The sequence below is a fragment of the Lissotriton vulgaris genome, chromosome 4_1, assembly GCF_964263255.1.
Source record: "Lissotriton vulgaris chromosome 4_1, aLisVul1.2, whole genome shotgun sequence".
Lineage (NCBI taxonomy): Eukaryota > Metazoa > Chordata > Amphibia > Caudata > Salamandridae > Lissotriton > Lissotriton vulgaris.
In genome coordinates, this window is record NC_141691.1 from 1,348,433,585 (window position 1) to 1,348,460,203 (window position 26,619).

At 49.5% G+C, this 26,619-nt stretch overlaps 1 protein-coding gene across 1 annotated transcript in view; it reads right to left on the reverse strand.

The window, feature by feature from the left end:
- Positions 1–26,619, reverse strand: part of CEP192 (centrosomal protein 192) — a 1,919,503-nt gene that overhangs the window by 190,000 nt on the left and 1,702,884 nt on the right. Inside the window, exons 42-43 of the mRNA XM_086965571.1 lie at positions 15,953–16,072; positions 4,923–5,026 (exon numbers count right to left, since the gene is read on the reverse strand). Of these exons, the coding sequence (XP_086821697.1) occupies positions 4,923–5,026; positions 15,953–16,072 (224 nt within the window). The remainder of the gene's footprint in view (positions 1–4,922; positions 5,027–15,952; positions 16,073–26,619) is intronic.

Genomic DNA, 26,619 nt, shown 5'->3' on the forward strand with positions numbered 1-26,619 from the left:
GGCACCTCGGGATGGAGACACCATTCATGATCTACTGGGCATCAACAGCTGAGTTCATCCACCATGGCGTTCAGAGAACCTGCCAGGTGTTGAATCCCCAAGCCCTGATGTTCCAGCAATGTCTAGAGACACAGGGCCTCTTGACAGAGGGTCAATGACCCAGCCCCACTCACTTTATTGCAGCACCACATGGTTTGGTGTTGTACGTGAACACCTGCACTAGCCTTTCCTTGATGGAGGGTAGAAAGGTGTTCAATGCCTGCCGGATTGCCTGGAGCTCTAGTAGGTTGATGTGGAGTTTGGATTCCGCCAGAGACCTTTGATCTCCACGTCTCCAAGATGGCTGCCCCTTCCCAGTAATGACTGATCCGTCACCACTGTCAGATCTAGTTGGGGAAGAGGAGTTTGCTGCTGATCCAATCATGGTTTGATAGCCACCACTGCAGATCTTTTGCAATTCCCTCCGAGATCTCAAACATGTCAGAGAGATCCCCCTGATGCTACGCCCACTGGAACTTCAGGTCCCACTGCAGAACCTGCATAAGCCATCTTGCATGTGTTACTAGCAGAATACAGGAGACCATGTGGCCCAGCAGCCTCAGAATAAGTCTCCTTGAAATCCAGGAAAGAGGCTGAAACATTGGCATCATACCCTGGACTCGCCACTCAGGAGGATAGGCCAGAAACTGCACTATGTCCAGAACAGCCAGGCCCCGACTGGCCGTTGCAGGCACCGGGCAATCCCCCAGTGGGCCACAAGAGTGGGGGTCGTTTTTGTTACAGAGACATTTTTGCAACATAGCTGCAAAATCGGGCCGGTAACAAAATCGGCCGAAAAGCAGCCCTGGCAAAGAGCTCAGTCGCACCCCCAACCCCCGAGCACTTTGGCTCCCAGTCTGGCCCTGAGAACAGCTCTGATGACAGGGAGCATCTGAGATGGACTCTGGTGTGAGTTAGGCATGCTGATAGTAAAACCCCAGCAAAGCAGGAGGTCCGCTGTAGTCTGGAGGTGGGAGATGACAGCCTTGGGCAAGCCTGCCTTCAACACACAGTTGTTGAGATTGAGGGAAAACTGGCACCCCTAATCTCGGCAGACGAGCTGCAACCACCTCCTTCACCTTAGTGAACACTGAGGGGAGCTGGCAAGGCCAAAAGGAAGCACTGCGAAGTGAAAGTGCCCGTGGTCCACCGTGAACTGCAAGTAGTGCCTGAGGGCATGTAGGACGGGAATGTGGAATTATATGTCCTGCAAGTCTAACGCTACCATGGAGTCTCCCGGGTCTAGGACAGACAGGACTTGAGTGAGCATGAACATTTTTAACTTCTCCTTAAGGAAGAAATTTAGAGGGTTTAAGGTAGGACAAATGCCTCTGCCTTATTGGGTCTAAGAAAGTAGCGGGAATAACGACCACAATCTACTTCTGGCATTGGCACTCTCTCCATGGCTCCCTTAGCCAAGAGAGCGTTCACTTCCTGGCAGAGCAAGGTGAGATGTTCCTCCATCAGCCTGTTGCAAGTAGGTGATATGGGTGGAGGGGTAGTCATGAAGGGGAGGGAGTAGCCCCTTAGTGTAGGAGAGTAGGGTCTGCAATCCTATGATCACCCCAGATGTTTGCTTTTTGCTTCACTGGTTTACGACTTTCCCTGGCTGTGGGCCTGCTAATCAGACCCACAGCCAAGCTGTTCTCTCTCTAAATTGACATCCATGTACTTTAGGTGCATTTACCAATTGGTATTGGGTCACTCTTGTAAGTCCTTGTACAGTGTACCATAGGTACCCAGGGCATAAGTGTACCCAAGGCCTACCAGGGGCTGCAGCATGTATTGTGCCACCCCTGGTTGGCAATCTAAACAGACACAACTGGCTGGTAACACAGCTGGGGCTAGTATACCTATATCTAACCCCAAAATGGACACATATACTCCTATAAGTCACTTCTATGGCAGGCCTTATCAATCCTGAAGGCAGAGTGCTTGGAATTATGTGAGATGGTGCTCTAGCATGAGCTGAGCCAGTCTGCAGCTTTCGGAACCATGTCCTTATAGCTGTTTCCATGATAACGCTATACCATATACTCATAGCAGTATCAAAACATGTTGAGTAAGGTGACATCCGCGAGAGCTTCTTTAAATGAAAGAAGCAGTTCTAAGAGGGTCACTCCCGGCTGAAGCACTTTCATCAAAACGTTAGTCTTAACTGCCACTGAGGGCAAGCTAAGGCCCAGGACCTCGGCTGTCTTTCTCGCCACCATAGAAAACAAAACTCCCTCCTCCATAGCCACGGTATGTAGGAGAGATCCTGCCAGTATCTGGACAGGTGTCTAGTCCGCTGGCATCCGCTAACACCTCACACCAGTCCATGTTAGGGTCCAGGGCCTGGTATTCTTCAGGGTACAGTGACCCCTCCCAATCCCTCCAGAGCCCCAGTCCCAAAGAATAGAGCTCAGACTCCTGTCTGGAAGGGTAGCTTGCTCAAGTCAGCACTAAACAACATCCTCTAGCTCTGTGTCACAGCAGGGGATAAGAATGGAGATAGGAGGAGCATCAGCATGGGACCGGCTCTGGGGAAAGCTTGGGGGGGGGGGGGAGGGGGGGGGGGGTGGTTGACTGGAGCTGGGGGTGGACCCACCAGTGAAAAACCAATTGGGGCCTCTCCTGAACATGCGGGGCCCAAAAGAGCGCCAGTGGGAATGGGCTGCCCAAATATGAGATGCATGGCCTCATGGAACTCTCAAAGTTGGGCAGAGGTTGCTGAGGCTCCCGGAAACTCAGGAAGGGGCAAGGTCGGCACAGGCTCAACTGCAGAGCCAGGACTCTAATGACTCTCTCTCGTCCGACGACTTCATCCCATCTTAAAAGACCTATTTGACTTCTTACTCCTCTTGCGCTTGTGGGACTTACTCGAAGACATCTTGAAGAACGACAAGAATCTTGGGCTCCATGACCGATCTTGGGACCTTCCTCTCGAACGAGATCGGCACCGTTGCTGTGTATTACGTCGGGCAGCAAGGAGCTTGACGACGAACTCCCTTAAGGCCTTGAAGTACATGGCATGGCAGTCGATGCAGGTCTTCGCGGCGTGCTTGAGGCATCAGAGGCTAACAAGGTGCAGTCAGTCACAGACATCTGTTGGTGACAGGCGCAGCAGAGTTGAATGCCAGCCTTCCTGACATACCAGGAGAAAACGCTCAAAAAGTCTTCGAAAAAAAGTTGAAAAAGGTCAGTGAAAAAGTGACTAGAGTGAAAAAGTAACTAGGGCTAGTTCTCTCCGGGATCTGCACTGACTGGTGTGAAAAGAAAATAACTGATGTCTGTGCGCTGGGGTTGCGCACTTCGCATTTTACTTCCGGAGTGGACGACGCCACTTGGAGCCAAATAATGCCACCTACTAGCGCACAGGGGTACTGGTCACAAAATATTTCTGGATCCATACTTACGTCTCGGGACAATTCTAAGGTAAAGAATGTGCAGCTAAAAGTCTATCAAATTAACCATATGTTTAGGGCCACAGTTAAATAGTAAAATTGTCCTGTTCAGTGAAGGTATAGGAGGGTATAGTGGGGCTTAATTCTAAAGAGAGTGGTAGACCCTCACAGAGGACACAAACCGAGGTGTGTGCAAAAAATTACAGAAACATTATCTAATACACAGTAGGTTTATTGGTGGTAATTCCAAGTATTGCTGCAAGTCTAAATCTCCCATCTGAGTCTGCTGTGCATCCTCTGGGTGGGGACAGTAGTGGGTTCAAGGAGTTTGGCCTCCACCATGCTCAAAATGTAGATTGTCTTGATCCTTATTCATGCTGAGGGTGTCTATGCAAGTGGTCATCCTGTAACGGTCAGACTTGATTCATGGCTTGAGCAGAAATTGAGACTGCTGTATTCGGCTGGCGAAGTCGAACCTCTTGACTTTGGTTCCTGCCAGTCTCTCTTCTCCGAATGATCGCAGGTAGGGATTGTGTAGGATAAGGGGGTGTTGCATAATGCAGGTTTTATTTGATTTCAACTGTTAATCTTTACAGTCAGGAAAAAAGTATAGGTGGCATAACAAGACTGTTTCTGAGGATTAACGAAAGGTTAACAGTGACATTGAACATATTCTTTGCTAGTGATCTCAAACTCAAACTGTAGAACTGTTCTTCTGATTGGATTATCACAAGACATAAACCTAAAGTGATCTTGCAGTTGAAAAACGTTTTTGAAAAAAAATCCAAAAGTGAGGCAAGCAGTAAAATGGACTTAATGCTTTTGAATTTTTCAGTGTTTAGAGTGGAATAGTTTAATATAGATAATTCATATAGGCTTTGAGGCTGATAATTGGGAATTTGATTTTAGCTAATATTAGTCAAAATAAATACTTTTCAGTTTTTGTGCTTGCCTTCTTCCCTTGTCAATGCCATGTTGTGTAACACGACTGTATTCTAAGGTCACCCGAGGAGCAACCTTGGCTGAACATATTCAAGAATATCATGCCCTAGAGACATTATATACACACAAATGACCTTAATAATAGAGAACTGGGTTAAGAAAGTATTTCTAAGAAAGAATACTTTCCTATACTGAACTCCCACAAACTATATCCTCTTCATATCAAATAGATTCATCTCTCCCAACCACCAAAACATTTAATCAATCAAAGATCAATTAAGTTATTCAAAGAAAACTTCAAATATTTTCATCTATCTCCAAATTCAACCAAAAGCCCTACAAAATGCAGATCACCCCTTAGTCATATTCCTATAAAAAACAGCATACTTTCAGTCATCTTTTGGCAAAAAACAGCTTTGTGTGGAGCTATTAAATCTTGCCCCCAAAATAGGATATACTTAAGACCCATGCCACTTTTAGAGGCAAGGTTTGTTACTTGAACTAATAGGTTATAGTTCTTTAACATCAAACATGCATTAACAAAGGATTACATACCGAGTCTTAAGGCTTGAAGCATCAGAGGAAGACCTTCTTCTAGGTTTAATCAAATCTTCACTTTCTGAAGAATCTCTTGCTAGCTCATAATCTGTGTTAACAGCCTTTTGAAAAAAATATTGCACTATGAACATTTGGAATACTCTCATTAAACAAACATTTAAAACTGTAAAATGTAATACAGCAAGATACCTACCTTCAAAAATCTTTCTGAATAGGGCATCTCCCTCGGAGTAGCTGCATTAACCTAACACACAGGGGTCACACTGCATCCAGAGAATTTCTAACAGCACCTTTGGAGGTGGTTGAAGACCAGAAGTCACATTGGGCGCCCTAAAAATAATGCACCATCTGAGCTGGTGATGTCAGTTACATTGTACATGTATTTAAGCAATTGAGAATAGGTCCAGTATTGGCCTTTGTTTTGCTATTTTGTTAGATTGGGCTTAGCCTTACTGTGTAGAAGCCAAAACCCAGTTTTGTTATTTCCTCCTCAGTTACACCCTGTCAGAAATGGAGGTCTCTAGTTAGCAATGGTTTGGACCTTTATCCAAGTAGGGGCCCTTCTTTCTAGTCAGGGTACACTTCTAAAATAACCCCTGCTGACCCCCTTGGTAGCTTGGCATGAGCAGACAGGCTTTTCTCAGAGGCAGTGTGTAAAGCATGTGTGCACATATACAGTAACAGTGAAAACTCTACAAATGGACACCATACCAGATTAGAAAAATAAGCAAAACTTAATCTAAACCAACAAGGCCAAATACGACAAAAATCCAACAAACAATTCTGCAAAAAATAATTCGTTTGCACATTAATATTCAATTTGCAATAATAGCTGAAAAACACTGATCTTCCGAGTCTGTAGCTCCGTTCGGAGCTACAGCGACGCTGAAAACGACTGTCTAACAGTTACAGCTGACAGCCTCGGTACAGGCCAGCTAAAGCGTTGACAGTACCTTTCTCGTTGAGGCCAATCCTGTTGGTATGAGTCCGTTGGGGCAACCATTGCGGTTGCGTTGTGAAGTCAAGCTGTGCAGCATGCGGCGCCCTCACGGCGCTGTGCAGGCAGCAGCTCTGTGACGGTCACCCAATTGTGTAGGTGAGACCAAGGCTACGATAAGGAGTGAGACGGTACTCGACGCAGTGCTGGCAGCACACGGTGCAGGCAACTGAGCCGGTCTATGTTCGGGTCGGGCAGCAACAGTGTCAGTGACATCGAGGCAGAATGAAGCGAGTCGGTGCGGAGTGCTTGGCCCAGAGGACGGGGTGCAAGCAGAGACTCGGTGACTGTCGCCCAGCGGCATCGGTGAGACCAGGGATGTGGTGCGAAGTGCGGCAGTGCCTTCTGCAGTGCCTTCAGGACACGGAGCGCAAGTAACTACTTGTGTGACAATAGATCTGTAAGAGACATTAGTTAGTAATAGATTCCTTACCTTAGAATATCCCGAGGTGTCAGACTGGATCTGGAACGTTTTCGCTTAGCAGTACCCCTGCGTGTCAGTAGGTGGCGTCCTGCCGCTACGAGTCCATCACTGGCGTCGTCAGCGGCGAGATGACGTCACGGAGAGCACTTAGGCGCCACCCATGCGCGCTAATGTCAGCTCTGTACACGACTTCCCGGGCCAGGAACTCAGAGCCATGCAAGATACTGACCATTGGTGCATAAAACTAGGGCCCTGAAAGGGATGACCATAACCCTAGTAATCAGTTCGCAGAACGGGGAGGATGGGTGGGGCGGTAAGGAATCTATCACTAACTAATGTCTCTTTGTTACACAAGTAGTAACTTGTGCATCTGAAAGAGACACGTTAGAGATAGATTCCTTACCTTGGAATAGATACACCAGCAATACCAACCCTGGAGGTGGGTCTGCGAACAGGATTACAACAGAAAGTCACAGAGCACAGAACGGCCAAAGAAGCCATCTCTCCGGACCGGACTGTCAAGGCAGTAGTGCTTTGTAAACGTGTGCAGCGTAGCCCACGTAGCTGCCTGACAAATATCCTGCAAGGGAACGCCACATTACAAGGCAGTAGTGGCTGCAGTTGCCCTGGTCGAATGGGCACGCAGGCCTACAGGAGGCTCCGTCTTAGCCAAGGAGTAACATGCTTTGATGCACAAAACGACCAGCCGGGAAATGGTCTGTTTGTGCACAGCCCAAACTTTTTTGGCGCCCACGTAGCCAACTAAGAGATTATCATCCAGCTGGAACTGTTGTGTACACTGCAGACAGAAAGCTAGCGCAAGTTTGGGTCCAGACGGTGGAGTCTCTCCTCTTCCCTTGAAAGTTGTGGAAAGAAGGTGAGCAAAGGGAATGTCTGCCTGATGTGGAAGGGCGTGACAACCTTCGGCAAGAAAGAAGGACGGGTCCGTAAAACCACCTTGTCTTTAGCTGTCTTTAGAGTAAGAAGACGCAAGGGACAGTTATGAAGGGGCTCAAAAGGAGCGCACATCAGGTAAGTCAAGAGAAGATTCAAGTCCCACTGAGGCATTATGAAAGGCGCAGGAGGAAAAGTGTGCGCAATGCCTATGAGGAAACGAGGAAACAGTTAACAATCGGGGACTTAAAAACAGAAGGATGATCTGGAAGCTGTAGAAAGTCAGAGATGTCCGAAAGATAACCTTTGACAGTGCCCAGAGCAGAGCCCTGCTGGGCCAAAGACAGAAGAAACAGTAGAACCTCAGAAAGAGGGGCAAAAAGGGGTTCCACAGCCTTTGCTGTGCACTATGCCACAAATGTTTTCCATCGGCAGGCATGCACAAGTTACTACTTGTGTAACCACATATCTGTAAGAGACATTAGTTAGTGATAGATTCCTTACCTTAGAATATCCCCAGGCGTCAGACTGGATCCGGAAATTTTTGCGTAGCAGTACCCTTGCGCGTCGGTAGGCGTCGTCTGCGGCTCCGCGTCCGTCCTCAGCGTCGTGGGCGCCGTGATAACGTCGTCTGAATATATAGACGCCGCCTCCGCGTGCTGACGTCAGTTCTTAGCCACAGCTTTTCCGCGCCAGAAATGCAGAGCCATGCTAAAAACTAACACTGGTGCCAATGAAACTAGGGCTCTGAAAGGGGATGACCTTAACCCTAGATATCGGTTCGCAGAAACGGGGAGGATGGGTGGGTCGGTAAGGAATCTATCACTAACTAATGTCTCTTACAGATATATCGTTACACAAGTAGTAACTTGTGCATCTGAAAGAGACACATTAGTGATAGATTCCTTAACTTAGAATAGATACCCCAGCAATACCAACCCCGGTGGTGGGTCTGCGAACCAATAATCACACCAGAAAGTCCTGGAGGACTGAACGGACAAAGAAGCCATCCCTCCGGACTTGGCTGTCCAGGCAGTATTGTCGTGCCAACGTGTGCAGCGAGGCCCAGGTAGCTGCCTGGCAAATGTCCTGTAAGGGGACTCCTCTGCCCAAGGCAGTTGTTGTTGCCGTGGCTCGAGTGGAATGAGCCCGCAATCCAGCAGGGGGCTCCTTTTTGGCCATGGAGTAGCATGCCTTAATACACAAGATGATCCACCGCGAAATGGTCCTCTTGTGTACCGCCTTTCCCTTCTTCGCGCCCACGTAACCAACAAAGAGTTGGTCATCCACCCGGAACTGGCATGTGCGATCTAGGTAATAAGAGAGCGCACGTTTTGCGTCCAGACGGTGGAGCCTCTCCCTCTTTCGAGGGATGTGGAGGCGGAAAGAAGGTGGGCAAGGTAATGGACTGCCCGATGTGGAAGGCCGTGACAACCGTGGGCAGAAAGGAAGGTCGTGTACGCAACACCACCTTGTCCGGATGAACAGAGAGGAAAGGTGGAGTAGAAGAAAGAGCCTGGAGCTCACTCACTCTCCTGGCAGAGGTGATGGCAACCAGGAAAGCAGTCTTCAGGGTAAGAAGACGGAGGGGACAGTTATGGAGCGGCTCAAAGGGAGCACACATTTGACAAGTGAGTACAAGATTCAAGTCCCACTGGGGCATCACGAAGGGAACAGGAGGGAACATGTGTGTGATGCCCCTTCAGAAATCTATTTACAATGGGGGACTTGAACAAGGAAGGCTGATCAGGTAGCCGTAAGAAGGCGGAAAGAGCAGAAAGGTACCCCTTAAGAGTGCCCAGAGCAGAGCCCTGCTGGGCAAGGGAAAGAAGGAAGAGTAGAACTTCAGAAAGGGGTGCAGAGATAGGGTCAACAGCCTTTGCTGTGCACCATGCCACAAATCTGTTCCACCTGTAGGCGTATACCGACTTTGTGGAGGGACGCCTGGCTGCCAGAATGATATCACAGACTTCGGGAGGCAAGTCAAATGGCCTCAACTGCCGCCGCTCAATCTCCAAGCTTGTAGGTGGAGACTGGACAGGTTCGGGTACAGGACCGTCCCTTGCTGCTGTGACAGAAGGTCCTCCCGAAGAGGCAGACGAATCGGGTGATCAACTGACATGCTGAGTAGCTCGGGATACCAGTATCTTCGTGCCCAGTCCGGAGCCACAAGGATAACCTGGTCCCGGTCGCGCCTGATCTTCTTCAGCACTCTGGGCAGAAGTGGTATAGACGGAAAGGCGTACAACAGACCGCAGCTCCACTCGCGACGAAAAGCGTCGCCGAGCGAGTGCCACCTTGGAAATTCCAACGCGCAGAACTGATGACATTGCGCGTTCTCTTCTGTGGCGAATAGATCTAAGCAAGGCTCTCCCCATTGCTGAAAGAGGCCTTGCGCCACATCCGAGTTCAGACGCCATTCGTGATCCATCATGCACCGACGGCTGAGTTAGTCCGCCCTGGCATTCAGAGAGCCTGCCAGGTGTTGAATCACCAGGGTCACGCCCTGATGTTCCAGCCACTGCCAGAGGCGCAGAGCCTCCTGGCAAAGGGTCCACAACCCCACCCGCCTTGTTTGTTGCAGTACCACATGGCGGTGGTGTTGTCCGTGAACACCTGCACTACACTCCCCCATGGACAGAGGGGAGGAATGCTTTCAGTGCTAGATGAATCGTCCGCAGCTCCAGAAGGTTGAAATGGAGCCGGGACTCTGCCGGAGACCAGAGGCCTCTGATCTCCTCCTCTCCCATGTGGCCTCCCCAGCCCTGGAGGGACGCGTCCGTCACAACCACGTGCTCCGGGTGGGGTAGGGAGAGGGATCTGCCACTGACCCAGTCGCAGTCCGTGAGCCACCACTGCAGTTGTCTTGCAGTGCCCTCCGAGATCAAGACATGATCCAACAGTTTGCCCTGATGCTGGGCCCACTGAAAATTCAGGTCCCACTGCAAAGCCCGCATCCGCCACCTGGCGTGATGCACCAGAAGGATGCAGGAGGCCATCAGCCCCAGAAGCCGCAGCGTCAACCTGACCAAGACTCGGGATAACGGCTGAAAGATGGGAATCAGAGCCTGAATATCCCAAAACCGCTGTTCGGGAGGGTAAACCCAAAACTGCGCCGAGAACTGCTCCGATGAAGAGGAGCTTCTGAGAGGGACACAGGTGCGACTTCGGCACATTGATGGAGAACCCCAGCAAATGCAGGAGGTCGGCCGTAGTCTGGAGGTGGCTGACGACTGTCTGGGGCTAGCCCGCCTTCAACAACCAGTCGTCGAGGTAGGGGAAGACTGACACCCCTAACCTGACAGATGAGCTGCGACCACCGCCATCACCTTCGTGAACACCCGTGGGGCGCTGGTAAGGCCAAAGGGGAGCACGGTAAACTGAAAGTGCTCTTGGCCTACCGTGAACCGCAGGTAACGCCGGCAGGACGGGGATGTGGAAATAAGCGTCCTGCAAGTCCAACGCTACCAGCCAGTCTTCCGGGTCCAGGGCAGCTAGGACCTGAGCCAAAGTCAGCATCTTGAACTTCTCCTTCCGGAGGAAGCCGTTGACGTTCCGCAGGTCCAAGATAGGGCGTAGGCCCCCTTTGCCCTTCTTGGGTACCAGAAAGTAGTGGGAGTAACATCCACACCCTACTTCTGGCCCAGGATCGCGCTCGATGGCCCCCTTGGCCAAGAGGGCTGTGACTTCCTCTTGCAGAAGTTGCAAGTGATCCCCCGATACGTGGTGGCACTGCGGTGGCATGGATGGAGGGGTCGCCTCGAAGGGAAGGGAGTAGCCCCTTTGGACGATCTGCAGCACCCACCTGTAAATGTAAATGTAAATTGATACTTGTATAGCGCACTACTCACCCGCAAGGGTCTCAAGGCGCTTGTATGAATACCGCAGTGGAACCCATCCTGGCTTTCCCTGTGAGGCGTCCACTCCTGGGCACCGCCAAGGTGGAGGCCAGGCATCCTTAGCGTTGTGGGGGCCGTTGTGGAGATTAAGCAAGCTATTGCCTAGAGTTGCAGAGTGGGACTCCATGATTGGAATAGGCACCGAGGCGAGAATTATCAGGTCCGTGGAATTTTGAGCCCAAGACCCGCGGAGGCGGGGAATTGAACCCTGGTCCCGGGCTAGACCTCCGCATCAGGGTCTGCCGCTCTAATCATTGAGCCACACTTCTCCCTGTCCGATGTGATAGTGCGCCAGTGGGAGAGGTGATGGCGAACCCTGCCTCCCACAGGCGTCACATGGGCCTGAAAACTCGGACTAGGAAGGTTTTGAGGCGGGTGCTGTGGAGGGAGGTGTGGACTGGCCTTGCCGTTGTCCCCGACCACCGCCACGGCAGTTTCCACAGCCGCCACCGCGCTGTTGAACATTTTGCGACGCGTGGCTGGCAGCACGCGTGGGGGCGCCCCTTCCGTGGCCACGAAAGGAGCAAAAGGCACCAGTTTGCTGGCGTGGGGCCGAGAGGCCCAAGGACTTGGCCGTAGCCCTTGAGTCCTTAAAACGTTCCAGCGCATGGTGTGCCTTCTCGCCGAAGAGGCTACGGTCATCGAACGGCATGTCCAGAAGTGTGGCCTGGACATCGGTCGAGAAGTTGGCGGACCTCAACCAGGCGTGGCGTCGAACCGCCACCGTCGTTGCCATTGCCCTGCCCAGTGAGTCCGTTGTATCCAGCCCACACCGGATGGAATAACGCGCTGCATCTCGGCCCTCCGCAAGGGGCTGGGCGAGTTTAGCCCGGACCTCCTCCTGGCATTGTGGCAGCACCTACGCAACTGTGTCCCACAGAGTGTGGGTGTAGCGGCCCAAGATACAGGCGGTATTTACAGACCGCAGCCCTAAGCTTACAGACGAGAACACATTCTTTCCGAACTGTTCGTATCTCTTGGATTCCTGGTCGGGTCGGGATTCCTGTGAGAAGTTGGCCTGATATATAGTGCTCACTATTCTAGTTGTGAGAAGTTGGTCTGATATGCAGTGCTCACTATTCTAGTGATCACTATGTATCATTCCAAACGACCCTTATTGATGATTGGTTGTAAGTCAACCTTATAGACCAGCTATCCTAGTAGCATGGACAAGAGCAGTCTTTAGGCTAAACTCTAGAGGGCGTGTTAAGCCAGCTGTTATACCATCACATATACCCCTTGAACACCAAGTGAAAGGACACCACACAAGTTGTTATGAAAATAAAAGGATATTTATTTATAACAAGTCTACCCTGATCTCTTCATGAGTCAGGGAGCTAAGCACACAACAAAACTCTTACGAAAATACTTTAAGTTGCACAATTTACACAAATGCCCGAGGGGCACGAAAAACCATATACTACAAAAGTGGAATGCGAAATACTAGCAGGTGAGTAACTAGATCCAGAGGCTTCAGGATCGCTAGGACTACACTACTGAACCTTTAGGTTAGGAGCAGGAGGCCTAGGGAGATCGGGTGCAGAGTGTGCACTCTAAACGGGATGCGGGACAAAATCTATGGATACTAGTATCTCGTAAAGTTACAGTTATCGGACGAATCCGACTAGATAGGCTGAAAACGAAAAAGGATCTGGACACTTGGATAGTGAACCTACGTTGGAGCACCGAAATGCTCAGGTTACCTAGCCCAGGGGCTGCGGCTGCATAGGGTTCAAAAGACGTCGGGAATCCTCGTTACAGTCTATGGAGCCTGAAAGAAGAAGTTGCTGGCAGGCGACCAGTGATGAAGTACGATGTGATCCAAGCCTGGATCGATGATGGAGACGACCTGAAAGCAGAGGGGACTCAGTTCTTGATCACTAGCCAGTGATCAGATGGGCACTAGGATGGCACCGGATGAAGTCACCTCGACCAGGTGAATGGGCGACGCTGGGCTCTGCAGTCTCTCGGACCAGGGGGCATTGTCGGCGACCAGGATGGAGGTGCGAGCTGTCCCACGAAGGTGTCTGCTGTCGGCGCTGCTGAAACCAGGATTGGAGCAACAAGCCTTGGCAAAGGCAAGCCCACGCGGTGGAGTCAAGATGGCGTCTGGAGTGGACCAGGAGGGTCCGGGGTGCTCCTCTTTTGGAAGGGAGCAAGGGCCAGTCTGGAGCAACCAGACCAGCAGTGAAGATTTCGGAGTTCGTCTTCTAGGAGGCCACTAGCCAGCCGGCACGTGACCAGACAACGCGTTGAGCAGAAAACAGGCAGAAGGGCCCCACGCAGATCTCGTGGATGCTGGAGGGCTGGTCTTCGGTGCAGGAGCTGCTCGGGGCTTCTCAGTCCCCAAAGCACTTGGACGAGGATACCTCAGAAGTCGTGCTGGAGCGAAGTGCTGCTTCTTTCAAGATGGCCGGTCCCACGTGTCTTGTCGCACCCACGGATCTCAGCTGTGCTGCAGATGTAGGTAGAGGTCGGAGAGGTCTGGGAATCCGGGTCTCGTCAGGCTCTGAAGTCTGGATCCTTGAAGGAAGACGACAAAGGGAAGCCGCTGGACGCTGATGGTGCCTGCTTGTGCAGGGTGGACACTCCATGCCCACAAGGGAGTTTTCTTCAGTCTTCTGTGGAGCAGAACGTCGAAGTCCAGAGTTTCTTCTTGTAAAGTTGTTCAGGATAATCTAATTTGGAATGGGACCAGCTCCTACCTTTATCCAGCTAAAGGGGGCTGTACTACGACTAGGTCCCTCCTCTGGGTGGGACCAGGAAGGGGGGTGGTTACACCTCCTATCCTTTGTCCGGTCTTGCGCCAGCTCTGGGGCTGGAGTGCCCCAGGAACTGGTTTAGACCGGTGTATGCACAGGGACACCTTGTGTGCCCCAGGCATGTCTCATTTCTTTCAGCCCTGTCCTACCTAATACACAAAATCCTGTCTGGGGTGGTGCTAGCACCTCCCAAGGCAGGAAAAACTTTGTGCAAGCCTCCCTCGCTGGAAGGACTCCCAGCAGCAGGAGGTCAGACTTGTGTCTATGGTGGCAGCATCCATTTCGTGATGCTGAGGCTAGAGTTAACTTTAACCGGGGTTCACAGTTACATACATGTCATGTCCCTCTAGAAGGGTGGAATGCTACCCCCGTCCCCAGAATTGTCGAGGGGGTAGTATTCCAATTCGTATGACACCTTACTCGACATGTTTTGATAATGCTATACCAAAGTTGGCAATAACCGCGAGGATTATAATGCACTTAAGAGTATATTGTATAGCGTTATCATGGAAACAGCTAAAGGACTTGGTTCCGAAAGCTGCAGACAGGCTCAGCTCATGCTAGAGCACCATCTCACATAATTCCAAGCACTCTGCCTTCAGGATTGATAAGGCCTGCCATAGGAGTGACTGATAGGAGGATATGTGTCCATTTTAGGGTTAGATATAGGGATACTATATCTACAGCAAAGGGTGATTACACCACCTTGCCCCAGTTGATTGATCAGCCAGTTGTGTCAGATTTGGATGGCCAGCCAGGGGTGGCATAATACATGCTGCAGCCCCTGGTAGGCCCGGGGTGCACCTATGCCCTGGGTACCTAAGGTACATTGTACAGGGACTGATAAGGTGACTCAGTATCCAATTAGATATGCACCCAAGGTACATGGTTGTCAATTTAGAGAGAGCACAGCTAGGCTGTGGGTCTGATTAGCAGGCCCACAGCCAGGGAAAGTCGTAAACTGGTGAAGCAAAAAGCAAAAATATGGGGTGACCATAGGATTGCAGACCCTACTCTCCTACAGTCGGTAACCGAAATCAGTCGGTTACAGTCGGCGCAGGGCTTGAACCCGGGCATCCCTACCGGCACCGTCTGAGTCGATAGACTTCGAAAAATGGATCAAAAAGGATCTCAAAGTTTTAGTCAAAAAGTGACTTGGGTACAACTTTTTCCAGATCTGCGCTAGAAAAAAGAAGAACTGACGTCAGCACGCGGAGGCGGCGTCTATATACTCCGACGACGTCATCACGGCGCCCACGACGCCGACGGACGCGGAGCCGCAGTCGACGCCTACCGACGCGCAAGGGTACTGCTACGCAAAAATTTCCGGATCCAGTCTGACGTCTGGGGATATTCTAAGGTAAGGAATCTATCACTAACGTGTCTCTTTCAGATACTGTGTTTCTTTCAGATGAAGAGTTTATTCCCATCTCAATACATCCCTTGAGGCAAAGCTGGACTAAGCCACATTACCACCCATACCTCACCACAAACACAGGGAAGGGAGTCAGGCAGTCTTGGGAAGTTCCTTCAATACAGGACAGGGAGAACAAAGAAGGTGGACTTTGATCAGTCAGATCCTCAAGTGGAGCTTGCAAGAGCAGCCAAAGGAAGAGTAAGTGATGGGAGTTGACTCTTTATGGTTCTCCTTTGAAGAGGGGGGCAAAGAAAACAATGGAGTAGGAGACTAAGGTGGATTTTCCGATTTTAGCTTGGTCACATGGTACCTCCAAAGAGGTTACACTACAGTTAATTAAGGATTTGGAAAGGCTGTAGAGGTAATGCAATTGAATTCTCGTGAGCTGGACCTGCACCAGTGACTGGACCAGCCAGAGTCTACTCAACAAATGTGATGAGCAAGGAGAGGCTACAGGATATGCAGTATTTCCCAGGTTTCAGAAAAAAAGCATTAGAACACATTTAGGGAATTAACAAAATAAACAAGTGACAATTGATGTTGATTCAACTGAGGCCCACACTTAAGAGCATTTACGAACTGTAGAAACAAATTGTATAAGAATTTTAAAAAATGCTTTCTTGAAAATACACACCTTTCCACAAAGATGAAATCTAAGACTATGCTTTGATTGTGGTTCAGCAAGTGTATGACTTTCCATTTCCCAATACTGAGTGTATTCACCACTCTCTCGAGGACTAAATGAAACTGGTATCTGAGAGAATAAAAAAAAAATGAAGTATTGAGTACATATCCCACTGTCACATTCTAGTTTACATTTTCAAGGTAATTAAGCTCACATTTATGAAAATATAAGCATGAATTTATTAAAACATTTACATCCACAGACAAGAGTAAAAACAGGTCATTAGCACTCATGCTTCTTACCACTAACAATGGCTTGCCATGCACGCTTGCCCACAAACAGCTCTAAAAGACTAAAGGAACATATTTGTTTGCCATTCAAACAAAGGATATTGAAAAACTATCTCTAAAATCAGCCCGATCTAGAAAAAGCAATGGCAAAACCTTAAAACAAACACATGGTGTATGTGAGAAGTTGGCCTGATATATGATGTTCACTAGTTATAGTGATCACCTTGTATCAGTCCAAACAGCCCTTATGGTGATTGGTTGTAAGTCAACCTTATTGACCAGCTATCCTAATGGTAGCATGGACAAAGCAGTCTTAGGCTAAACTCTTTTGGCATGTGAAGCCAGCTGTTTTACCACATATAACCCCTTGAATACCAAATGAAAGGACACCACACAGGTTGTTTTCAGAAAGCGGATCAAAAACTGGCTTTTCCCCGAATTGTTAACTCTGGTTACCTATCTCTGTTGTTCCCTACTGCCTTCCACCTTAGGAGTTATTTCCAGCGCCAGGATACCTGCAAGGTGACAGCCCCGCTGTACAAGTGTTTTAAATAAATAAATAAATAAATAAACAAGGTATTTATTACTAACAAAACACCTCTGAACTCTTTATGAGATCAGAGGGCTAAGCACATGACAAGACTTTTAAGAAAAATACTTTAAGTTGCACAAATTACAATGGTGCCCTAGGGGCAGGACAACCCATATACCAAGTAAATGGTATAAGGAAATCGATAGAGGAAATGAAGATGTCCAGAGGCTGTAGGATCGCTGGGACTACACTACCCTGACCTTAGGAAAGGGGCAGGAGGCCCACGGGACGCGTGTGCAGAGTGTGAACTCACACGCGAGATGCGGGACAAAGTCAATGGACACTACAAATTACGAAAATGTAAGTAAAAGACAGTTCCGACTAGTTAGGACTAAAACGACTGGATACCTGGATACTAGGAGAGTCAATCTACCCTTGAGCACCGAAATTCTCTCGTTACCTCACCCACGGGCTGTGGGTGCATAGGTGTGAAAGTGTGTCGGGTTTCCGTGTCGAAGTCTATGGAGTCTTGAAGAAAGATGCTGCAGGCGACCAGGAGGAAGATGTCCGGAGCAATCCAAGGGTGGATAGAGGAAGATGAAGACCTGAAAGCAGAGCGGACAATGTTCAAAGTCACTAGCCAGTGACCGGAGTGGAACCAGGAAGGAACCAGATGCTGTTGTCGCGATCAGGTGAAGAGTGGACGCCGGACTCTGCAGCCACGTAGACCAGGTGGTGTCTTCGAAGACCAGGATGGAAGCACGAGCTGTCCCACGCCGGCTCTCACTGTCGGCTGTGTTGGTTCCGGAGTCGGCGTCAACAGGCCATGGCCAAGGCAACCCACGTGGTGAGTGGAAAATGGTGCAGACCAGGAGGGTCCGGGGTGCTTCTCCTTTGCAGGGGAGCAAGGGCCAGTCTAGAGCAACCAGACCAGCGTTGTAGATTTCGTGGATCGTCGTCTAGGAAGTCACTAGCCAGCCGGCAAGTGACCAGACAACGCGTCGAGCAGCAATCAAGCAGAAGGGCCCCACGCAGATCGTGTGGATGCTGGAGGGCTGATCTTCTGTGAAGGAGCTGCTCGAGGCTGGGGTTTCTCAATCCCCAAAGCACTTTCTCGAGGATGCCTCTAAAGCCGTGCTGGAAGCGAAGTGCAGTTTCTCGAAGATGGCCGGTCCCACGTGTCTCATCGCACTCACAGATCTCAGCTGTGCTGCAGATGTAGGTAGAGGTCTGGAAGTCCGGATCTCGTCGGGCTCTGAAGTCTGGTTCCAGGCAGGAAGGACGACAAAGTGAACCGCTAGGACGCTTGATGGTGCCTGCTTGTGCAGGGTGGTAACTCCTTGGCCACAAGGGAGATTTTCTTCAGTCTTCTGTGGAGCAGAACGTCAAAGTCCAGAGTTTCTTCTTTGTAGAGTTTCAAATCAGGATAATCTAATTTGGAATGAGACCAGCTCCTACCTTTATTCTCCTAAAGGGGGCTGTACTATGACTAGGTCCCTCCTATGGGTGGGAGCAGGAAGGGGGGTGGTTACACCCCCTATCCTTTGTCTAGTTCGCGCCAGAGCTGGGGCTGGAGTGCCCCAGCAACTGGTTTGAACCGGGGTATGCACAGGGACACCTTGTGTGCCCCAGGCATGTCTCATTCCTTTCAGCCTATCCTACCTCAATACAGAAAATCCTGTCTGGGGTGGTACTAGCACCCCCCAAGGCAGTAAACTCTTTGTCCAGGCCTCCCTCGCTGGAAGGACTCCCAGCAGCAGGAGGTCAGACTTGTGTCTGTGGTGGCAGCATCCATTTTGTGATGCTGAGGCTCGAGTTAACTTTAACCGGGGTTCACAGTTACATACATGTCATGTCCCTCTAAAAGGGTGGAATACTACCCCCGTCGCTAGAACTGGCGAGGAAGTAGTATTCCAATTCGTATGACACCTTACTCGACATGTTTTGATAATGCTATGCCAAAGATAGCAATAACTGCGAGGATTATAATGCACTTAAGAGTATATGGTATAGTGTTATCATGGAAACAGCTAAAGGACTTGGTTCCGAAAGCTGCAGACAGGCTCAGCTCATGCTAGAGCACCATCTCACAAAATTCCAAGCACTCTGCCTCCAGGATTGTTAAGGCCTGCCATAGGAGTGACTTATAGGAGTATATGTGTCCATTTTAGGGTTAGATATAGGTATACTATATCTAAAGCAAAGGGTGATTACAGCACCTTGCCCCAGCTGTGTTACCAGCCAGTTGTGTCTGATTAGATGGCCAGCCAGGGGTGGCACAATACATGCTGCAGCCCCTGGCAGGCCTTGGGTGCACTTATGCCCTGTGTACCTATGGTACACTGTACAAGGACTTACAAGAGTGACCCAATACCAATTGGTAAATACACCTAAAGTACATGGATGCCAATTTAGAGAGAGAACAGCTAGGCTGTGGGTCTGATTAGCAGGCCCACAGCCAGGGAAAGTCGTAAACCATTGAAGCAAAAAGCAAAAATCTGGGGTGACCATAGGATTGCAGACCCTACTCTCCTACATAACCCCCCCCCCAAACTTAGGGACATTAAACTAACCTTGACCAGGTGAGTCTTCTTGTTCTAAGTGGAAATACCTGGACAGACCATCTGCATTGCCATGGTCAGTCCCTGGTCTGTGCTCCACTGTAAAGTCCATCCCCTGTAGGGAAATGGACCACCTAAGAAGTTTGGGGTTTTCACCCTTCACTTGATTTAGCCACAAGAGGGGCTTATGGTTGGTCTGAATCTTGAAGTGAGTTCCAAGCAAGTATGGCCTCAACTTCTTCAGGGCCCAAACCACAGCAAAGGCCTCCCTCTCAATAGCTGACCAACGTTTCTCTCTAGGGGTCAGCTGTTGGGATTTAGAACGGGTTGCGTCCAGTCCTCTCTCTGTGCACATGCTGTCGATTACACCCCTCCCTCTTGACCCATGTGATCGCATTTAAGGACAAGAAACCGGGCAGTCAGTGCTTGGTTTACTTACCGGTCACGTTGTCTTTTCTGGTGACCGAGCAACGTGGGATTATCGGCTGTGTTCGTGTTGGATTACTGGGAGATACTTTGCGTACTGAGCAAGGCTTCGCTCAGATAAGGATACCTCCTGTATCTGGATTGGGAGTACGAACTTTGTTGGGTAAATTACCTGATTTAGGCATTGGAGTTTGTACGCGGCTGCGTGCAGACATTTTTAAACGCCAGTGCATTTATTTCCGGACTTTGGACTTCACTGGATATCCTTTTGTGTTATTCGGGTTCATTTTACGAACCAGCTGCTAGTTGGCGGGTTTTTTCCCTTTTGCTTTTGGTGGCCACTGAATTTTCGGGTTGTTGGGAAGCGGGACGTTTTGTTTGTTTACACATATCCAAGACGGAAGGGGTTTTTTATGTCGGAAGACTTTTTCCCCTAATGTGTATAAAGAATCCCAGAAGCTACTATAGAGTGGAGTTAACTCTAGAAGATTTCAATACTAAAGAAGAGGCACGACGTCTCCTGTCCAGCGATACTGACACCTTCAGTGGGTAAGACGAGAGGGGTTGTTGTGGTTCCGAAAACCTGGATGTACATAGAGAGAGTACAGGGGGGTGTGAATTCTCATTTGTATTCTTTCTGTTTATCTCTCCTCTGCAGGGTGTGTTTCTCTCTGTACCCCTAGAGAGCCATAAGAACAGGAGATGTACTGGGTCCTCTGAAGTCTTCCTCTTCCCCGGGACGGGTTCTTTTCTATCCTGCCCCCTCTCCTGGCGCAGGCTGTAGTGTGCAGTGTTATACATATTGAGCGCTGCAGTCTGTGTAGGGATAGAGGGCTGGGAATAGTGGTCGCTCCTGCAGCGTGGTTCCTAGTGGGAGACAATCTGACATCAGCCATCTACTTATAAAAGCAATTGGCTGGTCATGACCACCATTATTCAGTTGAGATAGAACAGCTCCCACATCCAACTCAGAAGCATCTGTTTGGACAATGAAAGTTTTGGAGTAGTCTGGACTCTTGAGAATAGGTGCAGTGCACATGGCCTGCTTTAGGGCATCGAATGCCTTTTGACAGCTAACTGTCCACTGAACTTTCTTTGGCATTTTCTTGCTTGTCAGGTCATTAAGTGGGGTCACAATGGTCCCATAATTTCTGACAAATTTCATTACAAGACAGGAGGCTACATTATGCATTAATCCTTTAATGCAGCTCATAAACAGCCGCTTACATCACAAAGACTAAGAACAAGAAGAAAGTGACATCATAGTATTAATAAAAGGCATGTGCCAGAGAAGATCTGCCTCTTTTAAATGCGGCTCTCAAACAGATGAGTTGTCTTGCTTACTCCTCTTTCAGTTTGATTTACTGATATTGTTTAGATCATATATCTTGATAAGCTAGAATATTGAGCCTTGATATTGAGGCCTGCCTTTTGCAGGGCCTCCAAAACTTTCCTCAGGTGTATCAGGTGATCCTCCCAGGTGGAGCTTAAGACAGCAATATCATCTAGATATGCTGCACAAAAGTCATCCAACCCAGTGAGAACTTGGTTCACCAACCTTTGAAAAGTGGCAGGTGCATTTTTCAAACCAAAGGGCATCACCACAAATTGGTAATGACCTCCTGGGGTAGAAAATGCTGTTTTGGCCTTCGCATCCTCAGCTAACCTGATTTGCCAATAACCAGCTGCCAGGTCAAATGTACTCAAGAATTTGGCAGAAGCCAATTTATCTATGAGTTCATCTGCCCTAGGTATTGTATGGGCATCTGTCTTAGTGACAGCATTGAGACCCCTGTAGTATACACAAAACCACATCTCTCTCTTACCATCCTGGGTGTGAGTCTTAGGTACTAGAACTACAGGACTAGCCCTAGGGCTCTCTGAGGGTTCAATGACTCCCAATTCCAACATCTTTTGTACTTCTTGTTTTATGCAGTCCCTGACGTGGTCAGCTTGCCTGTAGATTTTACTCTTTATAGGCAGACTGTCACCAGTGTCCACTTCATGGGTGCACCAGTTTGTCTGAATGGGTGTCAGAGAGAACATTTGTCTAAAGGATTGAAGAACCTGTTAGCAATCCTTTTGCTGATGCTCAGGGAGGCTGTCAGAAAAGACCACACCATCTACTGACCCATCATCAGAGTTATGATTAAGCAGGTCTGGGAGAGGGTCACTCTCTTCCTCCTGTCCCTCATCTGTGGCCATGAGCAAGCCCATGTCCGCCCTGTCAACAAATGCCTTGAGCCTGTTCACATGAAGTACTCTGTGAGGGGTCCTGGGAGTTCCAAGGTCCACCAGGTAAGTGACCTCTCCCTTCTGCTCAATGATGGTATGGGCTTCAGACCATTTGTCTTGGAGAGCTGCTGGGGCCACTGGCTCCAACACCCACACCTTCTGTCCTGGCTGGTAAACAGTTAGGACAGCCTTTTTAGTCATGCCAAGCTTTTTGAAGTCCTTGGCTGGCCTCAAGGTTTTTAGATGCCTTCTCCATGTACTCTGCCATCCTGGAGCGGAGACCAAGTACATAGTCCACTATGTCAAGCTTAGGCTTTTTGAGAGGTAACTCCCATCCTTCCTTCAGAAGACATAGGGGTCCTCTTACAGGATGCCCAAATAGAAGCTCAAAAGGGCTGTAGCCAACCCCCTTCTGTGGGACCTCTCTGTAAGCAAACAGAAGGCAGGGTAAAAGGATGTCCCATCTTCGCCTAAGCTTTTCAGGTAACCCTTTTATCATCCCTTTTAGGGGCTTGTTGAATCTCTCCACAAAACCATTGCACTGTGGATGATAGGGGGTGGTGAATCTGTAATTGACACCACACTCCTTCCACATTGCAGTCAAGTATCTGGACATACAGTTTGCACCTCTGTCAGAGACAACCTCCTTAGGAAACCCCACTCTTGAGAAAACTGCAAGTAGGGCCCTGGCCACAACAGGAGCTGTAGTGGTCCTAAGGGGAATAGCTTCTGGATACCTGGTGGCATGATTAACTACCACCAGTATAAATCTGTGCCCAGATGCTGTTGGGGGGTCCATTGGTCCAACAATGTCAATCCCCACTCTTTCAAAGGGTACCCCACCACAGGCAGTGGTATAAGGGGGGCCTTTGTTGTGCCACCTGATTTGCCACTGGCTTGACAGGTGACACATGAGCGACAAAACTCTTTTGTGTCCTCAGACATATGGGGCCAGTGAAAGTGTGGGGCAAGTCTGTCCCAAGTCTTGTTCTGGCCTAAGTGACCTGCAAGGGCAATTTCATGGGCCAAGGTGAGAAGGAAACCTCTCAGAGACAAGGGGATGACCAGCCTCTTGGTAGCACCAGGCTTGGGGTCTCTTGCCTCAGAGTAAAGGAGTCCATCATCCCAATACACTTTATGGGCACCTGTGGCATTCCCTGCAGCCTCAGCAGCAGCCTGCTGTCTGAGGGGTTCAAGAGATGAACAGTCTAATTGTGCTTGTCTCATGTCTGCCCTGGAAGGTCCCCCTGTCCCAAGAAACTCAGCCTGGTCAGGTTCAAGTTCTTCTAGGACAGTTCCTTCTGGGGTCTTAGGGTCAGTCTCCTGTGAGAGCTGATCCTCGCCTTGAGGCAAGGAGGAAGGCACTGCCTTAACCCTACTGTTCTTACTCTTGGTTAGTGTCTGGTCCATTGTTCCAGGATCCAGCACTAGTTCAGCTGGGCATTTCTTGGCCTGTGACCTAGTCACAGCAAGGACATGTGCTGACAAACCTAACATCTCCACATGAGTCCTATACTCCACATCTGACCATAGAGAGGATTCCAAATCATTGCCCAAAAGACAGTCTACTGGGAGGTCTGAACTAACAACAACCCTTTTGAGGCCATTTACCCCTCCCCAGGAGAAGTTAACAAGTGCCATCCTATGGGTGGTAGTGACATTGCTAGCGTTGGTCACCAGGTAGTCTGAACCTAGTATCACCTGTCCAGGGTCCACAAAGTTTGGTGTCACCATAGTGACACTGGCACAAGTGTCCCTGTAGGCCTGAGCCAATTTTCCATTGATCAAAGGCATTTGCCTGTACTTGCCTAGAGTACTGGGACTTATTGTAGGGGTCAAATCCATGTCCCCAGTACAAACAAGAACAGCCTGGGTAGGTACTCTGACTAGGTCAGAGCCTGCCTCGGATACCAATGTCAACCCCACTATAGCCTTAGGGGGAATACTACCACTACTAACTGAACTAGGGGTTGCAGGTGCCTTAGGGGCAGTAGTGGTAGGAGCTGGGCCTTTCTTGGTGCACTCACTAAACCAGTGAGTATTACTTTTACAGTATTGGCACCATGGGTTATTCTGACCATTCTTCTTTTGGGAGTTCTGAAACCCACCCTCCTTAGATTGTTGGGGCCCTTTTGAAGACTTCTGGTCATTTTGCTTATTCTAATTACCCTTCTGGTCTGCTTTCTTCTGGCCACCACCCTGGTTCTGGTTCTGCTGCTTGACCCTTGTCCTGACCCATCTGTCTGCCTTCTTTCCCAATTCTTGGGGAAAGGTCAGATCTGAGTCAATAAGGTGCTGATGCAACAACTGATTTTGACAATTACTTAAGATTTGTTCTATCATAATTAGGTTATACAATCCTGTATAATCAGTAACTTTACTTCCCAGTAACCAGCCTTCAAAAGCCTTAGTTGCACAATCTACAAAGTCAGCCCAATCCGGAGACTGATTTTTCTAGGTGTCTCTGAACAGCAACCTGTACTGCTCAGTTGTTAAGCCAAACCCATCAACCAGTGCGCGGACTAGGAGCTGTTCTTCACGAACAGGCTGGAGGCACAAGCTGTCCCACGTAGTCTGCTGCTGTTGGCGGTGTCGGATCGTCGATCTGGACAACAGGCCTTGGCTAATGCAAGCCACGGGGTGGAACAAAGATGGCGTCTGGTGCGGACCAGGAGGGTCCGGGGTGTTTCTCCTTTACAAGGAAGCAAGGGCCAGTCTGGGGGACCAGACCAGCAGTGGTGAAATCTTCGGGTCGTCGTCTCAGAGGTCACAGGCCAGCCGGCGAGTGACCAGACAACAGGAAGAGCAGCAACCAGGCAAAAGGGCCCCACGCAGATCTCGTGGATGCTGGGGGGCTGGTCTTTGGTGCAGGAGCTGCGTTGGTGGGGGGCTTCTCAAACCCGGGTGCACTCACTCGAGGATCCCTCGGCGGTCGTGCTGGAAGCCGAGTGCAGAAAGCCGGAACTTTCTGCACGCGGAATCCATTGAGTACCCGTTGAATTGAATAGGCGCCCACAGGCGATGAATTGGTGAGAATTTCACACTACCAGTCGGGCCAAAAAGTGGCCAGCTGAATGGTTTGATGATTTCCACTTCTGAGTGACCACACTCTACTTTGAATTTACCCGCTTTTTTTGCGTTACGGATTAATGATTCTGGAGGACCTTAAATTATAAACTGGTTTATCCTCTCAACCTTTTTAAGCTGAAGATCTCTTGCTCAAGAACAATTTTGAGTCCTGAAGATGACCGCTAAATAATATATCGGTCGAAACGCCGTTGACGCTTCTCTGTGGCTTAGAAATTTTGTACAAGGACACAGTATTCATGTTTATGGTGTTCCTCCTTTTTTGTGATTTATATTGTTGTTGCCACCTGTCTGGTTTATATGTATTGTTTTTTTGTACACCAGCGTTTTTCTTGCTTGAGATTATTAATGTTCAAAACTAACTCTCTGAAATGTTGAAATAAATGAATAATTTTGATACTATTAGGCTGTTGTGAAGGGCTTCTTTAACTCACACATTGGATATCTTTCCAATTTTTAATATTTCTTTCCCCCTGAGCCTTTTGTTTGATATAATAATTAGAATATTCCCAGGCATCAGACTGGATCCGGAAATTTTTGCGTTGCAGTATCCATGCGCGTCGGTAGGCGTCGTCCGCAGCTCCCCGTCCGTCGTCGGCGTCGTGGGCGCCGTGATGACGTCGTCGGAGTACTTAGATGCCGCCTCTGTGCGCTGACGTCAGTTCTTATACACAGCTTTTCCAAGCCAGAAACGCAGAGCAAAAACCAACAATGGTGCCATGAAACTAGGGCCCTGAAAGGGGATGACCTTAACCCTAGATATCGTTTCGCATAACGGGGAGGATGGGTGGGGCGGTAAGGAATCTAATACTAACTACTGTTTCTTACAGATATATCGTTACCGAAGGTAAGTAACTTCTCCATCTGAAAGAAACAGGTTAGTATTAGATTCTTTACCTTAGAATAGATACCCCAGCAATACCAACCCCGGTGGTGGGTCTGTGAACCAATGATCACACCAGAAAGTCCTGGAGGACGGAACGGCCAAAGAAGCCATCCCTCCGGACTTGGCTGGCCAGGCAGTAGTGTCTTGCAAACGTGTGCAGCGAGGCCCACGTAGCTGCCTGACAAATGCCCTGCGAGGGGACTCCCCGTCCCAGGGCAGTAGTAGCCGCCGTGGCCCGAGTGGAATGGGCCGTCAGCCCAACAGGAGGCTCCTTTTTAGCCAAAGAGTAGCATGCCTTGATACACAACACGACCCACCGAGAGATGGTCCGTTTGTGCATCGCCCGTCCCTTCTTAGCGCCCACGTAACCAACAAAGAGCTGGTCATCCACCCGGAAATGGCGTGTGCGATCCAAATAGTAAGAGAGCGCACGTTTTGGGTCCAGACAGTGGAGCCGCTCTTCCTCTTTAGAGGGATGCGGAGGCGGAAAGAAGGTGGGCAAGGTGATGGACTGCCCGATGTGGAAGGCTGTGACTACCTTGGGCAGGAAAGAGGGTCTTGTCCGCAACACAACCTTGTCCGATGGACAGAAAGGAAAGGAGGCTTGGAAGAAAGAGCCTGGAGCTCACTCACTCTCCTGACAGAGGTGATGGCAACCA